The sequence below is a fragment of the Lissotriton helveticus genome, chromosome 11 (assembly GCF_964261635.1).
Source record: "Lissotriton helveticus chromosome 11, aLisHel1.1, whole genome shotgun sequence".
Taxonomy (NCBI): Eukaryota; Metazoa; Chordata; class Amphibia; order Caudata; family Salamandridae; genus Lissotriton; species Lissotriton helveticus.
In genome coordinates this window covers 561,848,234-561,873,950 of record NC_136072.1, presented here as the reverse complement: position 1 = coordinate 561,873,950, position 25,717 = coordinate 561,848,234, and the positions used below count along the sequence as shown (strand labels likewise).

At 46.5% G+C, this 25,717-nt stretch overlaps 1 protein-coding gene across 1 annotated transcript in view; it reads right to left on the bottom strand.

Moving 5' to 3' along the window:
* LOC144790684 (uncharacterized) overlaps window positions 1-25,717 on the bottom strand; it is a 308,552-nt gene that overhangs the window by 88,685 nt on the left and 194,150 nt on the right. Inside the window, exon 6 of the mRNA XM_078665408.1 lies at window positions 14,755-14,854. Within this exon, the coding sequence (XP_078521534.1) occupies window positions 14,755-14,854 (100 nt within the window). The remainder of the gene's footprint in view (window positions 1-14,754; window positions 14,855-25,717) is intronic.

Below are 25,717 nucleotides of genomic sequence, written 5' to 3'. Positions count from 1 at the left end.
ATTTATGCCCTTACCACAAGTTTCCTATGTCCCTGGTTGTTTCCCATAAAACCCCTGTCCTTCCTAATTAAGTAATCGGGCTGTAAAAGGTTACGTAGGATCCAGAATGATGTTTTACAAGGTTAACAGACTAGTCCAAGGTAAAGAAATCATCAAAATGAACCCCGTAGTAGTTGAAAAGCAGGATGCATCAATAGAAAGGAAATGTTTAGCCATGTTCGTCTCCCGGCAAAATACCTGCGTAGTAAATAATTGTAAAGGAAAGTCATAGTAAATCCAACAAGCCCGTCTCCGGTCATTCATATGCCAGTTGTGAACACCAATATAACGGGCATTTTCATTCTTTGCCTGGAGCTGGGAGAGAAATAGACTTTTTGATTATCTTCATCTGCAAATTCTCTAAAGACTGTTTTTTCAAACTTGTTTAAGGGTACTGCTGTTGGAGGAGAGAAGGACCGGATGTGGGAGCACGAGGCCTGACTGCAGACTAAGGAACACCTGCGACATTAGCCAAGGCGAGACCACGACAGAAAAGAGCTGCAGGACGAGGCACTGTTTTCGACAACATGAGAAGAAAGGGTCGACCTGATGCCCCTGCTCGATGTCCAGTGTCTGTCGACAAGTCCCCGCTCTCTGAATTCGGTCACACGCTCGCCTATTGGAAGTCTCTCGTTCCCCTAGTTTGTTCCTAATTTGGCCTTGCTCCATCCCCCTTTTCCTCTGACCTACCCTATGGACTGTTTTGAACGCTCTTCTTCCATCTGAACTTTCTGACAATCACCTCAAAGGACACAGGGCGAAAGGGACCTTTCCGACCAGGAACGCGAGGAAAGGGTCGTGCCCTGCAACGCAGAACTTAGAACCGAGCTGGACTCGTAGCTCCACCGCCGGTGCTCAACAGCGCCAACGAAAGGCAGCAAAGAACATTTGACATCCCCAATCGCCGTTTCTGCTAGACCTCATTTCTCTCCCAGCCGCCCTTGTATTGATCATGCTCCAATCCGAACCTGATATATATGTAATAACCTGCCAGTATGAAATATGCTTGCTGCTCTCGCTACAGAATCGTTTTTGTATTGCATTCCTATGACTTTCCTGCTAAACAAATTGATCAAAGTTTATCAAATAGGCCCACCTCCTAAAAACTAGAAATGTTAAAATGCATTGTTTACAACTCTTTTCATCTAGGGTTCCTACCGTTTTCTTTCTCATGCCCACCACAATAGAACCGAATAGAAAATGAACCAGCAAGATGTCTTGAATATGTTAAAGGGAGGACTGTTGAAAATTAGTACGTTTTGGTGAACATTATCTGCGCCATCTTGCCTCTCCCCCTGATGCCACACTTTTGTCGTGCGCGCCCGCCATTTTGTTAGATGCCCCGATCAGAACGAACCCTTTTGCATGCCGCTGGCCCCTGACATAGCCTTTCGCCTTCACTAAGCCTGCACGCTGACCACCCCCTGCTTGCACCTGCCTTGAGTCATAAACCCCTCTTCGGCGCTGCTCTGCCCCAGGCCCTCATCCTGTTCCCAGCGCGACACCTCCCTGCTTCCCTTTCATGATCTCCGGCCCTTAGATGCAAACCCCCTTTTTCCCCGTGTGCCCGTTTTGTCTTCCCCGTTCCCAGGCCGACACCCAGCCCTGCCGATACCATCCCTTGCCCCTCCCCGTACAATAGAAAGCTTCCCCCATCAAAGGATCCCCGGGTTGATCAAAGCCCCCACTCCATGAGATCCGATCAAACCCCCACATTCCGTGAATCGGCGGAATATCCAGCTGCGTGATACTCATCACCTGTTGTGACTAGGGTGGGGACTTCGACTGTAAATGTGTGTGGGAACGGGCTCAAAGGGAGTTCCGGGAATGTCTTTTTCATACATCAAAGCTTTAACATGAATGTGTAATGTACAATAAAGTCATAAACTTGTGTATAAGAGGCCAGGCCTCAGGGATGCAGTTAGAGCACCTCAGAACGATACCTTCTGTCCGTTTCGTTGTGTTCTCCTCCGGAGAGAATAAAAAAACCTTGTTTCCTGCTTTCCAGTCTCCAGCGCCTGCCTCTTCATTTGATTAAATAACTAGAGGGTCACAGAGGCAATACCGCCGGGCAAATATCGATTGTCCCCGACCCGCCTCAGGTTTTTACAATAATGCATGCAGCAATGCACGCACCTATTGATCAGTATATGTGCCCAGCAACACCCCACACGGACACCCAATCCTCACGTGATTTTATCTCCCGGAGGGTTACAATAAACCTCAATGGCATGAAATATCACAGCACAGAGACACTTAACGACGTTACAGGAGAATAAGCATGATCATAACTGAAGTTTGTTTACCTTCTTTCCACAGGTCTCTTCTTTTTCCACTTTTTTGTCTGCTCATTTATTTGATTGAGCCCATATACCACTGGCTATTTGCCAGCAGGTACACAGGGGATCAGGACAGGGAGCGCCTTTTAGGGGGCCCACACCTTCCGTCCACCTGTTTTTGGTCCTGAGGAATACCGGGCAATCGCCCATTTGGTAGAAACATGTTGACCAATCCACACAAACACATATAGAGATTTTCTGGTCGTAACTCGCCTACCAGTATCTCGCCACTAATTTTTAATATTGTTCAGTTGCTCTACAATACAAATTATATTTTTGAGTCAAACCAGGACAATTTTTAACAAATTTTTTTGCACCCACAGTCACAACCCGCTCCACTGTATTACAGGTGTTGAAGCACATCCTGGTGACGCTAGGTCACCAGGGTGGACCCCGATGATGAAGCATGTCACCACTAGGCTGGTGAGTGAGGGGTTTTAAACAAAAGGATGAATGTTTTCCTTTATGCCAAAAAGTTTACCCTCCCGAGATTTTTTTTTCAAAATCTCCGTTGGGGATACTCCTCTTTTGTTTTCATATAATATAGGAATAACATAATTGCATTGGACCTGCTATGTCATGAATTAGTATGCAACAACACTGATTTGTGGATCTGTAATTGTGTTGGATCCACTGAAAAAGACAATGCCAAAGGAAGATCAGCAAAGCAGAGTTTCCAACTTGGTTGGCATCACACAAAGTACCCTTCGTACACTCGTTCATTCGGAGCTTTCACAGAAAATTATTTTTTTCCACTCACAAATCAGAATTAAGAGGTTGCGTGTCCCATTTCCCTTTCTGGATTTTTTTTTTTTTTTTTTACATCTGGGTGATTTAATAAACCTTTGAAACCAAGTTCTCCATTTGCCCTCTTCTGTGCAGGCGTCACAGTGTCATGGCTCAAAACGCTCACAGACACAAAGAACCTCAAGGTCCTGCATCATAGCAACAGCAATCTGTTAGAAAAAGTTTTTACGAATAAGTTATGCTTGACAATGGAATCCTATGATATGGGGTTGTAACAGATGTAAATGCAGAAGTATAGCAGTATGTCTGTTTTCCTGGACCGACCTCCGTGTAAAGAGGGGTGGAGCAGCACTTCTCAACTCAGCACTTCTCAACTCAGCACTTCTCAACTCAGCACTTCTCAACTCAGCACTTCTCAACTCTCCAGCCCTGGTTCCAGATCGATTGCTCACCGCGGTCCATTGCTTGGTGACTGGGAACAGTCAAAAGTAGGTGTCTCGAGACAGCAGGATGTGTAGTGTTCAATGTCTGGAAGGGTTCTGAGGCTTTTGAAAGAGGACGACATTTCCCCATCACAACGAGGACCTTCTGGTTTGCATAGCAACTCCAATAAATACAGGACAATCGAGCTGCAGTCTATACAAGGGGGGGCCAATAGGCCCCCACGCAAGCATGGCGGGGCCCGGTCCCTCCCACAACCCGTCCCCTTCGGGGCCGCGTTCCTCGCCCCCTCGCCCCGGAAGTACTGGTGTGCTTCCGGGGCGAGGGGGCGGGGTCGCGGCGGCGAAGGGGTTAAGAGCCTGGGGAGCGCGGGAAGCGGCCTCTTTGTGCCCGCGCTCCCCGGGCTCGCTCCTCGCCCCACCGTGGGGCCGTTTAATTTTCTTTCTGTTTTCTCCTTTCTGCAGGTTTTCAAGTCCCATACTGCAAGCAGCTGGTGCCAAGCGGACAACGTGGAGCGACGTTCATCGGGGCGGACAACTGTGGCGGAACAGGCTGGAGCACCCGGGTCCCCGGCGGCCCGTAATTTCTTTTCCCTTTGTCCCCTCTGCAGGTGTGCGGTCTCCTGCAACAAGTCAGCCGGAATGGCGGTGGAGCTACATTCTGGGAAGGAGCGGACAGCGTGGAGGTGGCCCGAAGCTGCGGGGGAATAATGCAGCGCGAGGGTGAAGTGCTGCGAAGTGCGGGTGCATCCGCTTTCAGGTCTCCAGTCCGAAGGAAAACGGCAGCGTCGCGCCTGGGGAGCATTGCGCGGAGAGACATGAAGCTTTTTTAAAAGTAAGTTACTGCGAGAGGGCACGCTAAATTAGGAGGCTGCCATCACGTTTGTTTGCTAGGGCACATAGCGGGGGATTGTGCGGGGGCCGTGGCTGAGAGGGCGCCGCTAAAGCTTCCTCGTTGGGTTCGCTCTAATAACAATACGGGGGGATTTACAGCGGCCCGCAGGGTCGATTACCTCATCAAGAGTGCACCAGGCTACTGCTCTTGCTTGGTTCGCTCTAATAACAATACGGGGGGATTTACAGCGGCCCGCAGGGTAGATTACCTCTTCAAGAGTGCACCAGGCTACTGCTCTTGCTTCGGTGTATGCTATCGCCTCTAATTACTGCCCGTAGTATTTATGCCGCTTTTGCAGGTTTGCCGAGCCGCGAGTGCAGAGTCTGAGATAGGTGGAGGGGAATAATAATAATAATAATAATGGAACAGCACAGATTACAGTCTGCAGGGGTTGGGTTGCTGCAGTACACGTGCAGTACAGCTGTGCATGATGATCCATTACTGGCCGACGCTGGAGCTAGGTGACCAGTGCTCACTTCATTTAATTTAAGCTGCAATGGGGGAAGGTACCCTTACCTCTAAAGGTCAGTATAGCCTCATGACGAGCTGATCAAAAATGTTTTGCCCCGATAGTGTAAGGGCCATGTATTCATCAGGCCAGGAAATGAATGCGTCCCCACATCAGGGGGTGTTAATACAGACATCCGGGCACCACATCAGCATACACTGCGGAGGCGCGTGCTGAGGGGGACGTGATACATAAAAATGTTTTACAGAGTGAAGGTGTGGTGTGGATTAGGCAATTTTTGTTTGAAATATTTGTTAAGTAACCAGACATTGAATACACACCATGCGGTTTAAAACGGCCCATAAGTTGGTGCGTGGAATCCGAAGCCACTGTAAATTCCATCGGGGCTTCACTGAAGCGGCGGCAGAAGGGCGGGCTAAACAAAACCATCCTTAATGTCATTCCATATTCATGGATGGGTAGGTGGGAGGGCGGTGTACAGTTTGTATGCATCTCAGCCCAGGGTTTCAGGGTTCGATCCCAACTTCTGCAACTTGTGTTTTTTATGTTAATATGGACAGTGTACCTAAACAGCAGTTTTATATTCGCCCTGCTTAGGAAAGGGCTTCATGTTAATTTCAGACTGCAGGGAATACCGTATTGCCCTTGCTACGTGCAGAATACTTCCATATAACTGTAGTGATTTCTAATAATTACACCACGATGACTCAAAGCAAAGTGCTTGTCGTTTGCATATTTATTTTAATTATCTAGGCTGAATGTTTGCAGAGCGGTGGAGAATTAATAAGTTTAGCCCATGCATTATCACTAGTCATTCCTCTCATCCTAATGTCATTCGCTTTTAGACTTGGAGCAATTCGCTTGCCTGCATATTTGTTTTAATTATCTAAAAGACATTAAGCATGAAACTGTTGGAATAGACTGCACATGCTTTGCCAATTGTCCATGATGGCGTGAATATATAACTAGCACATCCGCCAGGGGGAGGCATTTTTGAAAAGAAATGATGATGCAGGGACACATGGTGGCAAAAGCAGGGACGTGACTGACGGTGTATTTAGAGATAATGTGGTAATAAGTATTTCATGGGCAGTTAATTAGAGAGCGCCATGCGGGGAAAGCACACTGCCAAGTGAGCAGAGGAATGAGTAAACAAACACAAAAATGGGGAAGAGTTAACTCGAAATGGCTGTGCTGCACTTGTTGACGGAGACAAAGGTTTTTAATGGCAAATGGTGCAACAGGTGCAGTGACACAGGGGCCCAAAGTTCTAGGAACCCCTCTAAACACCTAATATTGCTTTAGTTGGCTACTGGACATGCAGTTACAAATACGGGTATCTTGCAGACGACAGTGTCCTGAGTTGAATGGTGCAGTGGCGCCAAGTCAAAAGTTGTCAGAATCCCTCTGAACAGTTAATACTGCTGTTACATAGGTAGGGGTGTTCCTATGCGGGCGTATAAATTTGCTCTCTTAAGACGCGAGTGGCTACCACAGTGGGTTATACAAAATAAAACAATGGTTAGGCTTAGCCTGTAGAGTGTCAACTGGTAGGCCAATGATAAACATCCTGCATCCACTTAATGCGCATAGAGGGTGACGCAAAAGCTCTGCCTATAGCCCTGATGAGAAATGCACAGTGTTACGTTTAATGTCATCTTTTTTAGCGATGTCCTTACATTTCCAGGTTTCTTTCCCTTTTACTATTGAAATCCTGTAGCGCTTTGGTATGTGATATCACCGAGATTATAATAGACTGAGTCAAATTCCCCGCCTTCCTCATGCGGGTGTTAGGAGGTAGGGCAGACTTATACTATGATGTTGATGGATGGGACCGTCATTCAAATACCCTAATTAGCATGTGGGGTGCGGCACGTGGTTATCTCTTGAACATACAACTCTTCTCTTTGGCCTTCATGCAGTACTCAACGCACTATCCCACATCCTACCACACCTGCTTACAAACAAGTTGGTGCAGTACATAGTTGGCTAGGGTGACCACCTGCTACTGGGGATAACGATATGGCAATGGGGCACTTCAGCTCACAGGTTACTCAAAAGGATGGGTCAGGGCCATAAATAATTGCCTGCGGAAAGGGGAAGATCTTTATCTTTTTCTTTAAATCAAGAAGGTCCAATGTAGGCACAGGAGGGCTGACAGATTTGCAGGATAACCAACACGCTTTAAAATATGGTATATTTAGAGGCTCTGTATCTAAAGGCATTTCATATGTAAGTCTAAATCTCAGAGATGCCGCCCATGGTATACCTACATTGAGGCAAGAACACTGCAAACGATCATTTGTCAGATTGGTTGAGTGCAGGGAACATGAAAAGCTGGCCACTTGAGGTTAAATGCTGTGCAATTAGGATGACAATTAATGTGCCCTTGTTCCTTTATGAATCAGCAACAAGACAGTCGTGGTAGCAATTTATGTGGTAATTAGACAATGTTACCATATTGGGTGGGCGGGCACTGCAATCTGATCCCTGTCTAACACCCTCCTTGCACTGACCCCGGGTATAAAACCTTTGACGCCCTCGGACCAAGGTAATGCTACTTACCAACGGTAACATCATAAAGTGGCTACGTAAGGGATATATCTATCGGGAATATTGACAATACTAGTTCTGGGTCACCTGTGTGCACTTGCGTGTTTACTTAACAGCATTGGGCAATTGATGCTTCCCCTCCTGTTTTATGGCCTAAGTAAGTCAGCCGTATCAAATATCAGCCAGGAAATTGCCATTCCATAGTAGGCCTGTTTCAGGTAATTTATCAGAGGACATAGAGCACGCAAAGGACTCACTATAGTAGAGTGGATCGAAAGAGGATGGTCGTAACAATGCCTAAGTCCCATCTCTGATACTGCTGGTGCTCTTAAATGGGCAGAAGGGTCAGACAGATTTGCATATGAACAGGGCTGAACTGGGGGAGGCAGAATGGGTTGATGAACGGTAACACATTAAACCCTGATCTGTGGAAACTAATGTTGCATCATGATTTACAATAGGTGGCGGTATACTATGAATTGATTGGTCAATCATGTGTGGCAGCGGGAGGGCCACCTGCTACTTGCAACTTGTTAAGGGAATGGTGCTCAGTCTGGGATCATGAGAATAATATATATAGGTTATGGTTGCCCCTTAGTTCTATTACGCGTTACCACTGTCAGCCACGATCCAAGCCAACAGTCAGGCGCAAGGGGTTCGATACTTTGAACACGTATATCTCATCAAGTTGTGATTGGGTGGGTGCCAATACAAACGGACTGTCCCTTTTTAACTGTTATCCTAATCATCGTTAAGGAGTCATGAGGGCGTTATGGTATGCACTGGGGACTCCATGCTTTGTGGCAATACACTACACACTGGGTAGTATTTGTTAATGAAGGCCATTTTTTCAGGGTACTCTTCATAACACTAATACAGTCACGCTACAGGGGACACAAACTGAGGCTATGCTCAACACGTAGTCGGAAGTGTTAGGAGTAGGCATCTGACGCTAATCGTATCTCAAACGTGGCAAGGGATGGCAATGTAAGACTAGCACATTTACTGCAGTTATCGCCAGAAACACTAATGGTTTGTGTTTATCTTTTCCATTTATGTGTGGCCGGGTCCATGGTGGATATCTGGAGTGCTCCGCATCACAAAGCTGCTACAGGTGGACAGCCCATGGGATGCTGACGTCAGGTAGAGGATGGCAAACAACAACGCAAGTGTGATGGTCGAGCGATTAAAAAACGCAGGAGGTGCCAACACAGAGTTGATTGTTTCGGTGTGTAAGCCCTTATATGGGGCTGGCGGCAGTAACGTAGCAGGATGTGGCTTCACAAAAAATTGCAGTATTTGCCGTCACAGGAAAATGTATACCTTCAGTAACGGCGCCTGTGCACGCAGGGCCACCAGTGTCAGATATGCATAGATCACCAATTGGTAAGTGACAACGGTAGAGATGGGACAGTACACAAGGGTATGCAGTCCTAGCCTCGGCAACCCCAGGAAGGATAGGCCTATGCAGCGCCTCGTTTCCCCGGTTCAGGAAGTGGGGGACTTCCATGGTAAAAGTAGTATCAGTCACTTAACACTTTCCAGGCGTAATGGCTGGGTGTGGATGGTTAGCAGACTGTACAGTATACCAGTGGGAAGGGTAGAATGTAGTACCAGGTTTCCCCCGGTCATAGCATCTGCAGGGAGCCTCGAGAGGCGTGCCCCCCACACCCTCAGTCATGTTAGGGCATGGGGTAACGGGGATAGGACACAGACGGCACCATAGGGGGGGGCTCGGTTTCCCCCAGGCTGAACGTAAGAGGAGTGGGGGGGCTAGGCGAGTGCAAGGAGTCACTCGGTGAAGAATCACTCGATAAAGAGGATCAACACTTGGTTTGAGAAACTATGTCATACACATTAAGCGCAGAATATCCCACAGGGGGTCATCGCAGGACCAAGTAGACTAACAGTCGGTGGATCAATCACAGGGTAGAGGGTTTTTGGATTAGGAAGTTATGACCTTTCAGTGTAGGCGGTTTGGGGGGGGGCCAGATAGTCGGTTAACTACCTGGCCTGTGGCGGTAAGGTCATTAATCGGTGAGCAGCATTTTAAGGTCCTTACGGGGGGGGCGGACCCATTCACGAAAGGGGCCGCCCGCGGGAGGGGCCATTTGGTCTCTCTCAGAACTTCAGGGGCAGGAGATGGTCTCCATTAATTTAAAGGGTGCGGGGGAGGGAGTTTACGCTTTCCTCAGGCTGGTAGCCACCCCTCACAACACTATGACGTCATTAAGGTGCGCGAGTGTCTGGGCCCTCCTGTTATGGTTAAATGGAGTTCGGGGAGCGCACGTGGGTGTAACGTGCCCTGGGTTGCGCATGCGCATCTTCAACGCGAGAGCGCAGCTGTAAAAGGATCTGACACCGGTTGGCGACCTTGCCCTAGGCCTTTATTAAAGTTATTAAAAAGTTATTAAGTATTGGAAATATTAGAATGCAGTTTAATTTTCAGGATGATTAGATTACGTTAGGAGACACGCTGTATTAGCTATTTGTTAAGGTTAGCCCATCATACCATGTCGAAACGGATGTCAATCTAATATTCTGAAAAGTGTGCATTTTAATAATTATCAGAAATGTTTATTTGATTAAAATTTTTGATTTGTTTTTATATTTTAATAAATACGGCCAGGGGGGGGGCCCCGTACCCCCCCTTGACTTCCAAAGACCCCCATGTGTTGACTGGTTGAGTTGGGTAATTCAGTCAGTGTTCAAGGGGGGAGGTGGCCGGCAGTCCAAGACCATGATACAAGGGGGGGCCAATAGGCCCCCACGCAAGCATGGCGGGGCCCGGTCCCTCCCACAACCCGTCCCCTTCGGGGCCGCGTTCCTCGCCCCCTCGCCCCGGAAGTACTGGTGTGCTTCCGGGGCGAGGGGGCGGGGTCGCGGCGGCGAAGGGGTTAAGAGCCTGGGGAGCGCGGGAAGCGGCCTCTTTGTGCCCGCGCTCCCCGGGCTCGCTCCTCGCCCCACCGTGGGGCCGTTTAATTTTCCCCACCCTCCATCCCTTATTTAGCAGACCTTGGGGCTTGGCAAAATGGTGAGTATCAGGTTTTGTCAATGTGCCGGAACATAGATGTAAGGGGGACTTGATCCAGTAGGCCTGGAATTTCCTGTGTACTGGAAGGAAGTACAGAATTTAAACGTTGGTGCAGTGCCGTGATTTTAACCAATTCTTTCCTTAGGCCCCTTTTTTCCCGCTTACAGGAGTAATTATATATGTGATGTTATGCTTTGCTGTGTGTTAACAATTTTATCCTTAGGCCTTTTTTCCTTTTAGAATAGCATTGTCGTATTTATTATGTGTGTCTGGCGGTAAGGTCATTAATCGGTGAGCAGCATTTTAAGGTCCTTACGGGGGGGGCGGACCCATTCACGAAAGGGGCCGCCCGCGGGAGGGGCCATTTGGTCTCTCTCAGAACTTCAGGGGCAGGAGATGGTCTCCATTAATTTAAAGGGTGCGGGGGAGGGAGTTTACGCTTTCCTCAGGCTGGTAGCCACCCCTCACAACACTATGACGTCATTAAGGTGCGCGAGTGTCTGGGCCCTCCTGTTATGGTTAAATGGAGTTCGGGGAGCGCACGTGGGTGTAACGTGCCCTGGGTTGCGCATGCGCATCTTCAACGCGAGAGCGCAGCTGTAAAAGGATCTGACACCGGTTGGCGACCTTGCCCTAGGCCTTTATTAAAGTTATTAAAAAGTTATTAAGTATTGGAAATATTAGAATGCAGTTTAATTTTCAGGATGATTAGATTACGTTAGGAGACACGCTGTATTAGCTATTTGTTAAGGTTAGCCCATCATACCATGTCGAAACGGATGTCAATCTAATATTCTGAAAAGTGTGCATTTTAATAATTATCAGAAATGTTTATTTGATTAAAATTTTTGATTTGTTTTTATATTTTAATAAATACGGCCAGGGGGGGGGCCCCGTACCCCCCCTTGACTTCCAAAGACCCCCATGTGTTGACTGGTTGAGTTGGGTAATTCAGTCAGTGTTCAAGGGGGGAGGTGGCCGGCAGTCCAAGACCATGTTAGCCGGCGAGTGTACAGCCGAACATTGGATAGGACAGACCTTCGCGTAGTCGATGCCTGCCACCCGCTGGACAGAGTTGATAACTACAAGAAATATTTATTGATTGAATGAATTCTTCCCACTCCAGAAGAGAACAGGAGTTTCTACAAACGTGAACACAATTGCCACACCATGTAAAATGCAAGAAATAAAAACATTTTTTTAAAAATCAGCTTCCGAGGAAGATTACACGGATAAAGTTGTCTGCATGCTCAAAATGCAGACCTTTGAAGCCAAAAAGTATGAATGTTGCCTGGTTCGATGTCCGGAAACACCTTTGACGTGGGAATTACGGAACTTGCAATACTTTATTTGGTTCGTTAGGGTTGTTATCGGAATTATTGACGGCCTTTTTTGTTTTCATAAACTGTGCATACATGTGAACGGCAACTATTTAAAGCTACTTTATTAATCAACAATGCCAATGCTTTGGAAAGAAACAGGATTTATAACCTTTACTTGGCAATTTCAACTGAATTAATTATCCTAATCCCAAAATTCATCGGATCAAGCGTTTATGGTACGGATTCAAATATTTATTCCGAACAATGCCAAAGAAGGTAGTACAGGCATACCTGAACTGCCAAGCCAGGTCCAGGACTGTTCCCCATGAGGCACAGGGTCAGACTGATTTGCATTTGGCCATGTCTGCACTGGGGTGGCGGAGTGAGCTAAAGAATGATGGATTAAACCCAGATCAGTTTTTTTTTGCAGAGTTTTATATAGCGCGAACTAGACCCGAACCGAATCAGGTATCAGAGCGCTTTACATAGCACCAGTTACGTTACATGAGGACACTTTCATTTTAGGCACGCCAGTTGACTGGGGGTGAGTGCTTGCAATGTTCAACACTCCGTCCATCACCCCCTTTGGTTTTGCTTTGGGCCAAAGGCTCAGCATCGTCTTCTCCTGCTGATGGGCAGAGTATTCCCTCCCATCCCGAAGTGAGTGAGCGTTTAACAATATCCTCTCACTAGATCAGTGGCTTAGAAACTTTATACTTCGCCCTCTTAGAAATCATTTTCTGGGTTCCCCTATGCGACGCAGTTTAAAATTGCATAACCAAGACTCTGGAATCCTCCAGTCTTATCACGTTGAAAGTCCATTCCATCAGGGACATCACGTCCCAGTGCTGGACTTTTCTTTCATCAATAAGCAATTGCTAGTAGGTCACCAACTCCGTATGGTTGAAATGAACCATGCCTACAAATCCCACAATGCATTTGGTCTTAAAAGGAAAGAAGGACTAGAACACCGTGTCTGATGACTGGGTATTCTGCCAATCTTAGAAACGCTAATTGCTTCAAATTACATATACCACACCCCCTCATTCACCCCCACCGCACATCAATTAAAGAGAGGGCTACAGGCGTCTCTTGCTTTGCTTCAAAGCAGGAAGCAGAGACTGTCGACAACAGGCACTAGATTTACAGAGCACACATTTTAGGTGGAGGTTTTGCGTCTTCGTGTAATAGCTGAGCACCACAGTTTGGAGTCCTCTGCACTAGTCTAGAACAACGATGCTGTGATGTCGATTCAACAGCCCTTTCAATGGGACCAGAAAGCAGCGCCTAGAGGCAAATCTATTGTGGTTGTTTCCTCAACAGGACATCTGGCACCTCATCAAGGTTGCCGGGCAGGTGGATGAAACCTACTTGCAAAACAAAAGTTAAACTGCGCATTGACAAACATTCTACTGCTAGTCCTTCACGCAATTCGAGAACAAAAAAAACAGCAACCCCTCTACAAAAATCTTCCCTCACTGGCAGGAGTGAAGGAACCTCTACTGCCACCGACTGTCAAAGCACACCTTGTACCTGCCCCATCCATTACCGGAATGCCCTACAGCCTGCCCCACACCTGCGCATTTTCTTTTGGCTTGTGACGTTTGTCCCTTTCCCGAGTTCTTACATTCCCAGGTCCTCGACTCGTCACTGCTCCCATACGCCAGGCACTCCGTCCTGCTCCCTTCCGGATGCTCACCAAGACACACCTGTATGCTTCCACACCACCACCCCCAGACTCCCCCGCCAACTACCTGCAGGCACTGCTGCCATACCCTACTAAGCCACCAGAGGGTGTCAGGATGGTCTGGAGCACCAGTTGGGTGCCGGCACAGGCCATGTGACAGAGTAGCCTCAGTCTGGAGCAGCGGCAGGGGGCGTGACCGCTTCACACTTAGTGGGCGTTTAAAAAAATGTTGATGCATTGTGCGTGTATTCATAAGTGTGCGCCTCTCTAGGAGTGCGTGCGTGCAGGAGGAGCCAGAGAGCTGCTGCCAGCTACCACCCTCTTGTAGACTTACTGGGACGATTATGCACTGCCCATCACCGGTAGAATTCTGGCATCCCCATAACGAGGGTATTTGTTCCTAAGGTGTGGGCAACTATGACCTGATAAAATGCCAGTCCAGACACAATGGTGGCAATCATTGGTAACTGGGCATCCTTCGAACGACGCTACATTGCCAACCCTGGTAAACTGCTGGTCCTCTTATAAAGGCGGCAATTCCTGGCAACTTGTGAGCATCAAGTGCATGTTGCCCATTACAAGCACTGGTGAGATTGTGGTTCTAGCATAAACATGGCGTGCATAGTACAATGGTGCTCATCTGACAGAGGGGAGATTTTAAGAGAATGGTGGTCATTCTTATCACACAGGATTAGACGGTTAAGTGGTGTCTAGACATGGTGTCATGGAGTGCCCTGCATGTTGTGGGCATCCATTGCATAATGGTGCCCATCCATGGCATACTGTTCACCCTGGCAGGGCTGCTAATTCATGCCATATCATGGAAGTCCACTGAACAATGGTGATAATTCTTGGAGGCAGCCAGGGCACCCAAACCTGCTTAAGGGCAGGACCCTGCATTACCAATTCATGACATTGGGGGCATTCGTGGTATGATAGTGCCTGCATGGTGGTAATTCCTAGCATATTGCGAGCATCCATGATGGGTATGCTGGTGCCATTTAATGTAAAAAAATGTTAAATATATGAAAGTTCAAGCAGTCTCAGCGTGGACGGGAACCAGTGCAAGTGCACACGTATGTACATGCTCAGCAACCCAGTCTCTAAAAACCTAGGACAGACACGTCTTTGAGAATGTCAGGGTTTTGAGGAATGGCAAGTGGGTCGGACCAGCTGAAACCAAGTGCATCTTTAAATGCTTGTTTAATATTATAGATCTCGCGTCTTACCCAATGGAGCCTGGTGGTACAGGTGGGGGGACAGGAGGCAGCGCTGAATGTCCTGGGGACATGCTTTCTGCTTGGTGCAATCGTTTTTGCAGAACAGCATCTACAAAAGAATGCGGGGGCACAAAACTACTCATTAATGGACCAAAATAAGCATAATCATCAAATACTTTATTTCGGCGAGTAGCCATAAGAGCACATAAATCATGTTACACAAGGGCAATAAAATCATTAAAATCGTCTCAAATATTAAAAGAAAACAAGTAAATTAAGCAAAAATAAAGTGTGGGAAACTCATTCTTGATATCAAAAAGGATTAGGATATATCTAATCCATACATTTTACTGACAACTCCAATCCATAGCAAAAACAGCAGGGAATTCATTCAATAACCAGTTGCATAAAACACAGAGTACAAGTACATACAGATCCCCAAACCTATTCTGATGGTAATAGAGCAATCCATTTCTGTCTACGTCTCCACATGTGAGATCGAAAACGCGAGACTCCAAACACGATTGGTTGGGCTGTGTAATATCAGAGTAGTATTCGTGATGCAATTCTAGAATCCCTGGCAGGTTGTGACAGTTGTAGGATCCATACCCTCCTGTAAGCATGGTACTATGGACAAAAGAACAGGAAAGGATAAATGGATATCTGTGTCAATGAGCAGAAGGGGCAACTCATCTCCAGTTTGGAAAGGGAACAATGCCATCTTGCAGTAAATGTTTGAAGCCGCAGTGTCCCTATCCGAAATTTATTATGCAGTCCTAGCAGCCGGGGGCTCAATTGCATTCATATACTGTTCCAGTGAGTGGGCATCCGTAAACTCCAGAAAGGCTGTGCTCAAAGGGCACACCCTCCCAGTCCTATAGAGCCCTCCATCTACGCGACTCCAGCACATCCTTTTAAGAGTGGACTTGGATACTCTACACGCAGTCTCTGGGTTCACCCACAGGTTCTCACACCAGCTCTTTGTTAAGCAGCGTTGATAAAACCCCATCCATGGGATCCTAGCGGCCCCATGGAGCTTTAAGATTTTAGCAAAATCCACCTGATAGGGCACTAGATCTAAAAAGGACCAGATCCTCCTCCAATACATCAAAGGTCTGAGTCTTACTCTGTGGACGAGGGATCTGATACCAAGGTCTAACCGAAGAGGGACAAGTGATGTACTAGCAAGAAGGTTGGTGCGGAGTCGCAAAAAAAAAAAAAACGTTTGTCCACCGGCTTCATATCATTTGCATGATCATACACCCATAGTTCCTCACAATATAATGGCACCTCCCAGTGCTTGTAGATTGTAAATTTGTAGTGCAAAGGATACTGGACAAAAGCTGGAGCCCTGCAGGCCCTCAAGATACCCCTGTGTACTGCTCCAATCTAAGTTTACACTTCTGGATCTGGGGAGACCAGCCAAAATACTCATTAAGGGTGTACCCTAGATATTCAAATATACAGACCCTCTCCAATGGAACACCAGGTGTGACCGGGTGGTATGGCTAGGATTCAAATTCAGTATACTTAGTTTTATTAGGGTTGATCTCCAGCCCTCGCTTCCCGCAGAAGACACTACACTGGTTTTAGATGCCCCCTGAAGGATTTCGATATCAGAAGGGTGTCGTCTGCAAACAGGAGCACCAGGACCCTCCTGTTAGTCAGGCTCGGGCCATAGTGCTTGCATTGCTCCCATTGGGCCACCAAATCATTAATGAATAACTGGAACCGGGTCGGAGCTAAAACGCACCCTTGTCTTACACCCGAGTCACTAGAATGGGGTCTGTCAACCCCCCAGAGCCGCCACACCTAACCTGGACATATTTACTCCGATGGAGCTTGCTGACGACATCAACTAAACATTTTGGAACACCCTAGTCAGTCAGAACTTTCAACAGGGCCTCCCTAGGGGCAAGATCAAACGCCGACTGCATATAGGCAACCGCCACCCAGCCGAACATATTTCCAGTAAATGAGTGCAACTGGAGAACTTCTTCAGTAGTGCTAGTCCCTGCACTGAACCTAACTTAAAAGGCGAGCCAGCACTCCTGCATCTTCCATCCAAGTTTGTAGTCAATAAAATTAAACTAAAAAGCTTCTGCTGGCTCTGCCAGAGACGCTCAGGTTTTTACAGATTACTCATGCGCTGTCCTCAGCCCTACCTAGGGACAGTCCTCTCCCACATTCCTAACGCCCCCGGGAGGACTATCTGTTGTTGGATCCCATGGACCGTAAGGCCATCTCGCTCACCTACAAGAAGTTTGTCAACAATCGCTCCAAACCCGATGTTGAAACTTAGAGAGGGCTGGGAGAGAGATTTGGGAGAAATGGAAGAGAACAAGTGGCGGGATGCTCTAGCTTCACCCCGAGAAATAGCCATCCTGATGCGCCTGCTCCAACTCAAGATCCTCCATCGAGCATATTTTGATGCCAAACTCCTATTCCGGCTCGGTAGATGCCCTGATCCACTCTGCCTTCAACATTGCAATCAGAAGGGCACCATCCCATATTATATGGGATTACCCACATATTCACGACTACTGGGCGAGAATCGCCCATCAACTCGAGAGGGCGGGAGGTAAATTCCTTGAGTTGTCTCCCGAATTAGGCTTACTTAACATTTGGGGGGCGTCGGATCTCAAGCAGGCTGTGCAGACATGGGCCTCCATGGGCTTCATCATAGCGAAACGGAACATTGCACAACACTGGGGGTGGCTACGGTTCCGCGCCTGGTTGACTGGGCAAACATGGATAGCGCAATGGGGACCGAAAATTCATCATTCAAGGGTCGAGGTTGCCCCAAAAAGTGGGACTAGAAGTGGGGGAAATGGAATAGGTAGAGAGGAGACATCTGCATTTCTCCAACGGTGGAACTCCAGAGAGACAGACAAGCGCTGACGGCCCAGTTGACGGCGGAGGTGCTGGCTTCCCCCCCCGAAGGGGTGACGTTCTAAATCTCGCCATTCCCCGCTCGCTGTAGCTGTATGCTTGCAGTTGATGTATAATCTGGTCTTTCATTACAGCCAGGAAATGTATAATGAATAACTCTTTGCATGTATCCCCATTCCACCATGGGATGAACGGCAGTATGTAGAATGCATGTATGTACAGGAGAGTGTATTTTGTACAGTGACTATTTTGTATGTACCGGTCTTAGGTTGGTGTGTTCTCATTCAAAAAATAAAAATTTATATTAAAAAGAAACCAGATGATCTCAACAGCCAAACACATGTTGTAGTAAAGAGAAGGTATAAACAACATCAGATGTAGCAACCAATAAAAATGCATTGTGGAAAATGAAGAAAAAAAAAAAGCTTCTGCGAGCTAGCAATGAGGCTTATAGGCAGACAGTAGGATGGAAGGAACCTTAAGACCTTTTTAACGATTGGGACCAAAAATAATATTGCAGTTCTGTAGGTACTGTACCATACAATATCCAAAATAAAATTTTGCACATCTGTTATTCCAACTCCACTAGACATCTGCAGAGAGCTTAGTAATCTATGATGGGGAAAAAATATGCTGAGGGAGCCTGTATTTCTTTAACGTAATAGGACAATAAGGACAGAAGATAAATATTGTTGTAAATTATTATTAATTCAATTTGGATGGATAAAAGGCAATTCCATTCATGTCAGAATTTTACCATGTAATCTCCCAACTGCACAGATTTCTACCCTTCACTATATTTGGAAAAGGACCATGCAAATAAACTGACACAGGCACATCATTCAAGCGTAATTAAGACCAAGAAGTAGACACGACCATGAGAAGCAGTAGGTGACCCTATAGAGCCTAAACTGTGCTTAAGATTTTTGGGTACAATACACAAAGTCTGCTGCCATGTGCTCTCTAAATATGAGACTGACCTAAGTGTTCACATACACAATATTATTATTATTAATGCATTATTGGTAAAGCGCATGGCTACCCTTAGGCATCCCAGCGCTAGTTGCAACCACTAGAAGATTACAGTCTCACGACAATAGAAGTACCTATCGACCCATATGCCGGATAATGAAACGCTCCTGCAAGCCATACACTCCTCGAGAGACCCCCTAGAGGGACGAATAGGAGAAGTCAGTTCAGAAGTCACCATGCTCCGACAAGATCTTCCTAATGTTTCTGAGAGAGTAACCCAGGCAGAAAGAAGAATATCAGAAGTAGAAGATGGGACGCATGCTCTTCACAAGGTAGTGCAAACCACCCAGAAAAATGTGGCCTGAAGGGTGGGTGACACGCAAACCCCCTCCCCAAAAAAACGCACACGAAGGAGCAAGCTACGTTTAATTGGCCTTCTGGAAGGGATCAGCACTCTGGCACGGGGATATTTCTGAAATAATAGTTGAAAGACTACCTCCCACCAGCACCTTCTCCACATGCTATGCTACTCAGAGGGCCCAAAGGGCTTTGAGTGTCAAGACAACTGTGGGTGCACCCTCACGCCCACTTATTACCAGTTTCCTGACCTACCAAGATCAGGACTTGATACTGCAGGAAAAGAAGCCTCCGGGAGAGATCCACCATGCCCAATCTAAAAAAGGGATCAAATTGGGAGAGATAGGGATATATTATACGTGAGGAGCACGCAGTCTAAAGTCCAAGCTACATGTGGGATAAAAATTAAGGCAGGTAGATATAATATACAAAAAAGCTACATTATACAGGAGGAGCATGCCGTCTGAGGTCCAATCTACTACACGTGGGATAAAAATTAAAGCAGGTAGGTATAATATACAAAAAGGCACGCAAGTCTCAGCTCTTGTGGGGTGCCCAGGAGTGCAGAAAAATGTATCATCTGTGGAGGCCGTGGATAATGCTGTGGTGCAGGGTGGAACATGTCGATGAGGTGATTGTAAATTATTCATTAGATAAGGAATTTTCCCATTAAGAAAGTTTTGGTCTCCTTAAAGTGTGCCAAGGACGGAAGTCTTCTGATGGCGGGTGGGAGAGAGTTCCACATTTTTGGAGCGGCCCCAGGGAAGGCCCGATTGTAGTTTTTTTTTCTCCCGGAAGCGTGCTGGTTGCAGCAGCAGGTCTTTGGCAGATCGGGAGTTTCTGGCTCCTCCAGAGATCACAAGTTTTTGTGGGAGAAATGTAGGGGAATTCGAGTACAGAGCTTTGTGAGTAATGCAGGCCAGTTTAAATTGTATTCTGGCCTCTAGGTGAAGCCAGTTCAAAGCTTTGAGGTGGGGAGAGATGTGGTCAATTTTTTTTAACCCGTTAGGAGTCTGGCGGCGGTGCGGAGGAATGCTGTCAATTGGGCCAGAGAGTTCTTGGATAGCCCTGCAAGAGTAGAGCATCCATTTTCAAGTCTGGAAAGGGCTAGAGCTTGGGTTGCAGTTTTAAGGTTGGACACATCGAGGAAAGGTTTTAGGTTTCTTCGGTAGCTCAGGTGGAATCTGGCCGTTTTGGCCATTGAGTTTATATGTTATTAGCAATTCAAATAGCATATAGACTCCAGTCAGTACTATATCTGAGAGTTTTTCAGTGCCCAGCCGGGCCTGAATTTTAATTCAAGTATAAAAATAATTACAGTGACCACAGGGTCTGATTCAGAAGTTGATAGGGTACAAGCCTGCACCTATCCAAAGCACACTCGAACAAAGTTCGGGGGTAGAAAAATAGAAGTAGAAAAAGAAAAAGCAAAGATAAAGAAATTCAGGCAAAAAGAACGTGGGAGCCAATTGTCCCTTGCATCATTAATACAATTCAAAAGCAAGTTAGGACAAATAACTGTAACAAAAATAACATAATAGACAGGTTACAGAATTGTCAAAAAGTGTCGACGGCGTTTCGATCCCCTGGCTCCTATTGAACTGGGATCATCATCAGGACTTTCTAATTTTTTGCCTGTAAGAACTTTTGTCATAAGCCTGTTTAAAGTGGAAAAAGTGGGAGGAAAAAAGAAGAATTCTTTTTACATATAAAGCACTTAAGTCAGGACTTTTTACATTCAGACAATAATATTTCTTCCTACTCATGCCATAGACTTCAATCATCTGGACAGACCATTCAAGACGACGACCCGTGGCAAGTGTGTATTTGCATCATGCACTCACGGTGTGTGTCAAAAGATTTTCATGCCGACGCACTCATAAAAAGGTTCAAGAAATAAGCTATCATAAGATCGCGTAAGTGGGATTGAAGTGAAGGTGTCAGTTTATTGATTAAGGAATACTACCGCTTGTGCATGCAGACCGTGAAGCAATCGTGGCGAGATCTGGCTAGAGCTGGCGTGTGCCACATGATGTGTCTAGGTGATTACTGTGATAACGTATTATGCGGGTGCAGGACCAACCTTCCAGAGCCTTGATTACTCTGTTGCAGCGAGTCGGAATCTTCGGAGTGTACAATGTCTAAGGAGCACAGGAGCCGCATCCGCTGCCAAACTCCCAATGCCCCACTTGTGGAACATTTTGCTAACGCCAAGCACAAGGAAGACGAATTCCGCTGGACTATACTAAAGTCATTGAAGTTACCGGCTAGAGGAGGCAACATGAGCCAACTTCTCAACCATGAGGAACTTAAATGCATCATCCTCTTGGACACGATCCAGAACGGACTCAATCGAACAGAGGATTGGGCTGGATTACTCTAAAAAAGGCTTGGACATTTTGAGTTTTAAACCCTTTGCGAATACAGATTCATTTTTGCACGAATATTGAATTAGTGAATGATGCAAAAATCACTATCAGGATTTTAAATATCACTACCATGTTGTTTTATAAATCATACTGTACACTGCTCACAATACTGAAGATCTCAGTTTGACACCGCTTTGCAAATTAGTACCATCCAGAAAGTTTTCAAATGTGTACATGAATGGTGAAATAATTTGACCCAATTGCAAATGTAAATTCCTTTGATACTGCATCTAAAGTCACGTAAAATGCATGAAGGTGAGCACTTAGGCACTCTGATAGCCCATGTGTATATACTGAATACCGTTCCAAGATGGCCGCCATAGAATTACGTGCCTTCACCGCTTTCACTTAAACACCTCACACCGGCTAGTACCTCACTTCCGGACTACTGAGAAGTCGGCTCGCTGCCATTGAGCACGCCGGGTGAATCCTGCTCTATTGTAGAGCAAGGCAGCATCGTCTGCACCAGAAAGGTAAGAGCGGATTCATGCTCCCCACGCCTAGCCCGTAGCATGCCTTTCATATATTGATGTAAGTAACCCTTGGTTATACCTCGTTTTTTCACAGAGCGCGCAAAATTGAAACTCTGCCCTCACGAGACCCGAACTTTTCAATACAATATCGGCATGGATGAATATTACAAGACTGGTGACATTATGTCTACCAAATAGAAACGGAGGTAATTTTAGGCACTTTAAACACACTGCCCGGCACGCCGGAAACGGCCCACTACGGAACTGACCCGCCTTTTTTAATCCTTAGACATTGTACACTCCGAAGATTCCGACTCGCTGCAACAGAGTAATCAAGGCTCTGGAAGGTTGGTCCTGCACCCGCATAATACGTTATCACAGTAATCACCTAGACACATCATGTGGCACACGCCAGCTCTAGCCAGATCTCGCCACGATTGCTTCACGGTCTGCATGCACAAGCGGTAGTATTCCTTAATCAATAAACTGACACCTTCACTTCAATCCCACTTACGCGATCTTATGATAGCTTATTTCTTGAACCTTTTTATGAGTGCGTCGGCATGAAAATCTTTTGACACACACCGTGAGTGCATGATGCAAATACACACTTGCCACGGGTCGTCGTCTTGAATGGTCTGTCCAGATGATTGAAGTCTATGGCATGAGTAGGAAGAAATATTATTGTCTGAATGCAAAAAGTCCTGACTTAAGTGCTTTATATGTAAAAAGAATTCTTCTTTTTTCCTCCCACTTTTTCCACTTTAAACAGGCTTATGACAAAAGTTCTTACAGGCAAAAAATTAGAAAGTCCTGATGATGATCCCAGTTCAATAGGAGCCAGGGGATCGAAACGCCGTCGACACTTTTTGACAATTCTGTAACCTGTCTATTATGTTATTTTTGTTACAGTTATTGTTTGTCCTAACTTGCTTTTGAATTGTATTAATGATGCAAGGGACAATTGGCTCCCACGTTCTTTTTGCCTGAATTTCTATCTTTGCTTTTTCTTTTTCTACTTCTATTTTTCTACCCCCGAACTTTGTTCGAGTGTGCTTTGGATAGGTGCAGGCTTGTACCCTATCAACTTCTGAATCAGACCCTGTGGTCACTGTAATTATTTTTATACTTGAATTAAAATTCAGGCCCGGCTGGGCACTGAAAAACTCTCAGATATAGTACTGACTGGAGTCTATATGCTATTTGAATTGCTAATCCCTTATTCTAAGGACCACTGTTTCCTTTAATAGTCTATTGCCCAAGGTCCTTGGTACTTTTTGGGTCCCCTTGTTCTTTGAAAAGAATTGAGTTTATATGGTCACGCATATTCAGGCTGCCGTCAAGGGTTATTCCAAGGGATTTCGTCGAGTCAACAATGGTAGGAGGGCAGTTTAGTGCAGTGATGGTCTTGATCCATTTCTAGAAGTCTGGATTGGGTTTGGGTGGGGAGATCAGAAGAAATTCTATTTTATTTGCGTTGAGTTTAAGCTGGTTGGCAGTGAGCCAATGGACTGTCAGCTTCAGGGCCTCGTTTAGGGAGAAAATATCCTCAGGGGAAGAGCTTTTTATGTAGACCTGTGTAACGTCGGCGTACATAAGGTAGGAGATGTTGGCGGCACGAAGCACCTCCGTTTAAGGTTCAAGGTAAAGGTTGAAGAGGGTTGGGGAGAGGGTTGATCCTTGGGGACTCCAACAAAAACCAGAGAAGGGGTGGATAGATCACCGTTGATGAACACTGTGGTTTTGGAGGAAGGATCTAAACTATTCAAGGACGGTGCCCTCCAACCCCATCCTGAGTTTGAGGTGTTCTAGGAGAATTTCGTGGTTAACCGTATCAAAGACGGAGGAAAGGATTAGGAGACAGGTTTTGCCTTGGTCTAGGGCGTTATCTACAGTGTGGAGGAGGGTGGTTTTCGTGCTGTGTCCAGGTCTGAAACCTGATTGAAGTCATCTAGCAGGTGAAAGTTGTTGATATGTAGGCTTAGCTGCTGTTGCACACATTTTTCCAGAACTTTGTCTAGGAGTGGGATGTTGTATATGGGTCTATAGTTCTCAGCGGAGGCATGGTCCAGCGTTTTTTTTTTTTAGGTTAAGGACAACTTGGCCAGCCTTGAACGAATCAGGAATTGAGCCCTGTAGGAGGGAGGCGATGATTATTGAGGTCCAGGAAGGGATGATAGCCTGAGAGGCGGCAGCTAGGCGGGTAGAGGATCATTAAAGTGATTGGTTTTAAGGAGGCAAGAAGTCTCAAGACAGAGTGATCGTCAGATGTTAGGGGCGGAAGGAGAGGGTATCAGACTCCTAAATCGCTGCCAGTTTCTCATGGTCTAGGTTCTTGGTCTCCCTAACCCATCGTTTGGGAATCACAGGTTTAGGTGCCCATGATTTGTGGGTGCTGGGCAGGAGGAAGGTGATGGCGTGGTGATCAGACCAATCACAAGAATCAATAGAGATAAGTTTGACCGCTGATTCCTTAGCAATGATCCAGTCTAGGGTGGCACCTTTCGAATGAGTAGGGAGAGAGCAGGCTTGGATAAGGGCTTGACCGGCCAAGAAGTCTCTGATGCCATTGACCCGAGGGTCCTTAGGATCGTTCAAATGCAAGTTAAAGTCGCCAAGGAAAATGTCGTTAGAGTTTGGAGACACCTTGGCTATGACTATTTCTATGAGGAGGTCCGTAAAGGTGTCGTTCTTTCCAGGGGGTGGTAAAAGATGTGAGGTTTGCACAGCTGTGAGGTGTTGTTGGAGATGGCGAGTGAGGTATTCGCAGGAGTCCGTGGAGTCCACCGGCAGTTCTGTAACAAGGAAGTTGGAGCGGTGTCATGTTGACAGGATGGAGTAAGTGCACAGGGGGTGCGGGAGAAGGGGGTGTGGTTGCGTTTAACTGTTTGCTGTGGGATGAGTTCATGCATGTGGAGTTTAATAGACAGATGTTGACATGGATGCAGACATCTGGCGATGCGGCCAGACACCATCACGCGACCCAGATGAGCAAGGCAGACAAAACCGATAACAGGAGGTACTCGATACTGTCGTGGAATGTTAACAGGTTGGGAAATTAGATAAAACGAGGGCTGGTTGCCACATATATTGAGAGACTGAAACCAGATGTAGTCCTATTACAGGAAACCCATATATGGCCTCCCACAGCAGATTCTTGAGCAAGGGGGCTTACATGATGCTCGCCCACAAGGGATTCATGACGGACTCCGACGGAGTATACATTTTTATCAGGACCCCCTTCCCCCCCATCCCCGGTTAGATAGATGTATGCCATTCTGGCAACACCTACGTTACAGCTGGCGAGATCGCAAATTAAGTTTGCCCGATATTACACTGCCTTCTACAGAGCATGCCCATTGGCTGATACTCCCCAGATAGAAAATTATCTTCAAGGGGTGAAGGTCCCAACTGACAACGGATGCCTGCCAAACATTAGAGGAGGACGAGACTCTTGTGGAGGTGCCGACGGCCATAGGCCACATAATTGCTGTGAAAATCTTGGATCGAATGGCATACCGGCAGAACTCTGAGAGAAATGCTGGGTTACTGAGTCCATACCTACTTAAACTGTTCACAGAGGCAAAATAAATGACACCCTTACACCGGATCTCCATAGTGCTCCAATAGTTGTAATACATAAAACAAGAAAGACCACGACATATTGTAGCTCCTATCGCCTAATTTCCCTCTATAACAGCGAGAGGGAAAATAGTGGCTTCTATCTTGGCCATGCAGCCCCAGAAGGCTATTACTGCTCTAATTCATTATGACCAATCAGAGTTTATGCCAAAGAGGTCAACCTGGTTCTACTTTCGTAGGCTATATAATTGGCATGAGACAACACAG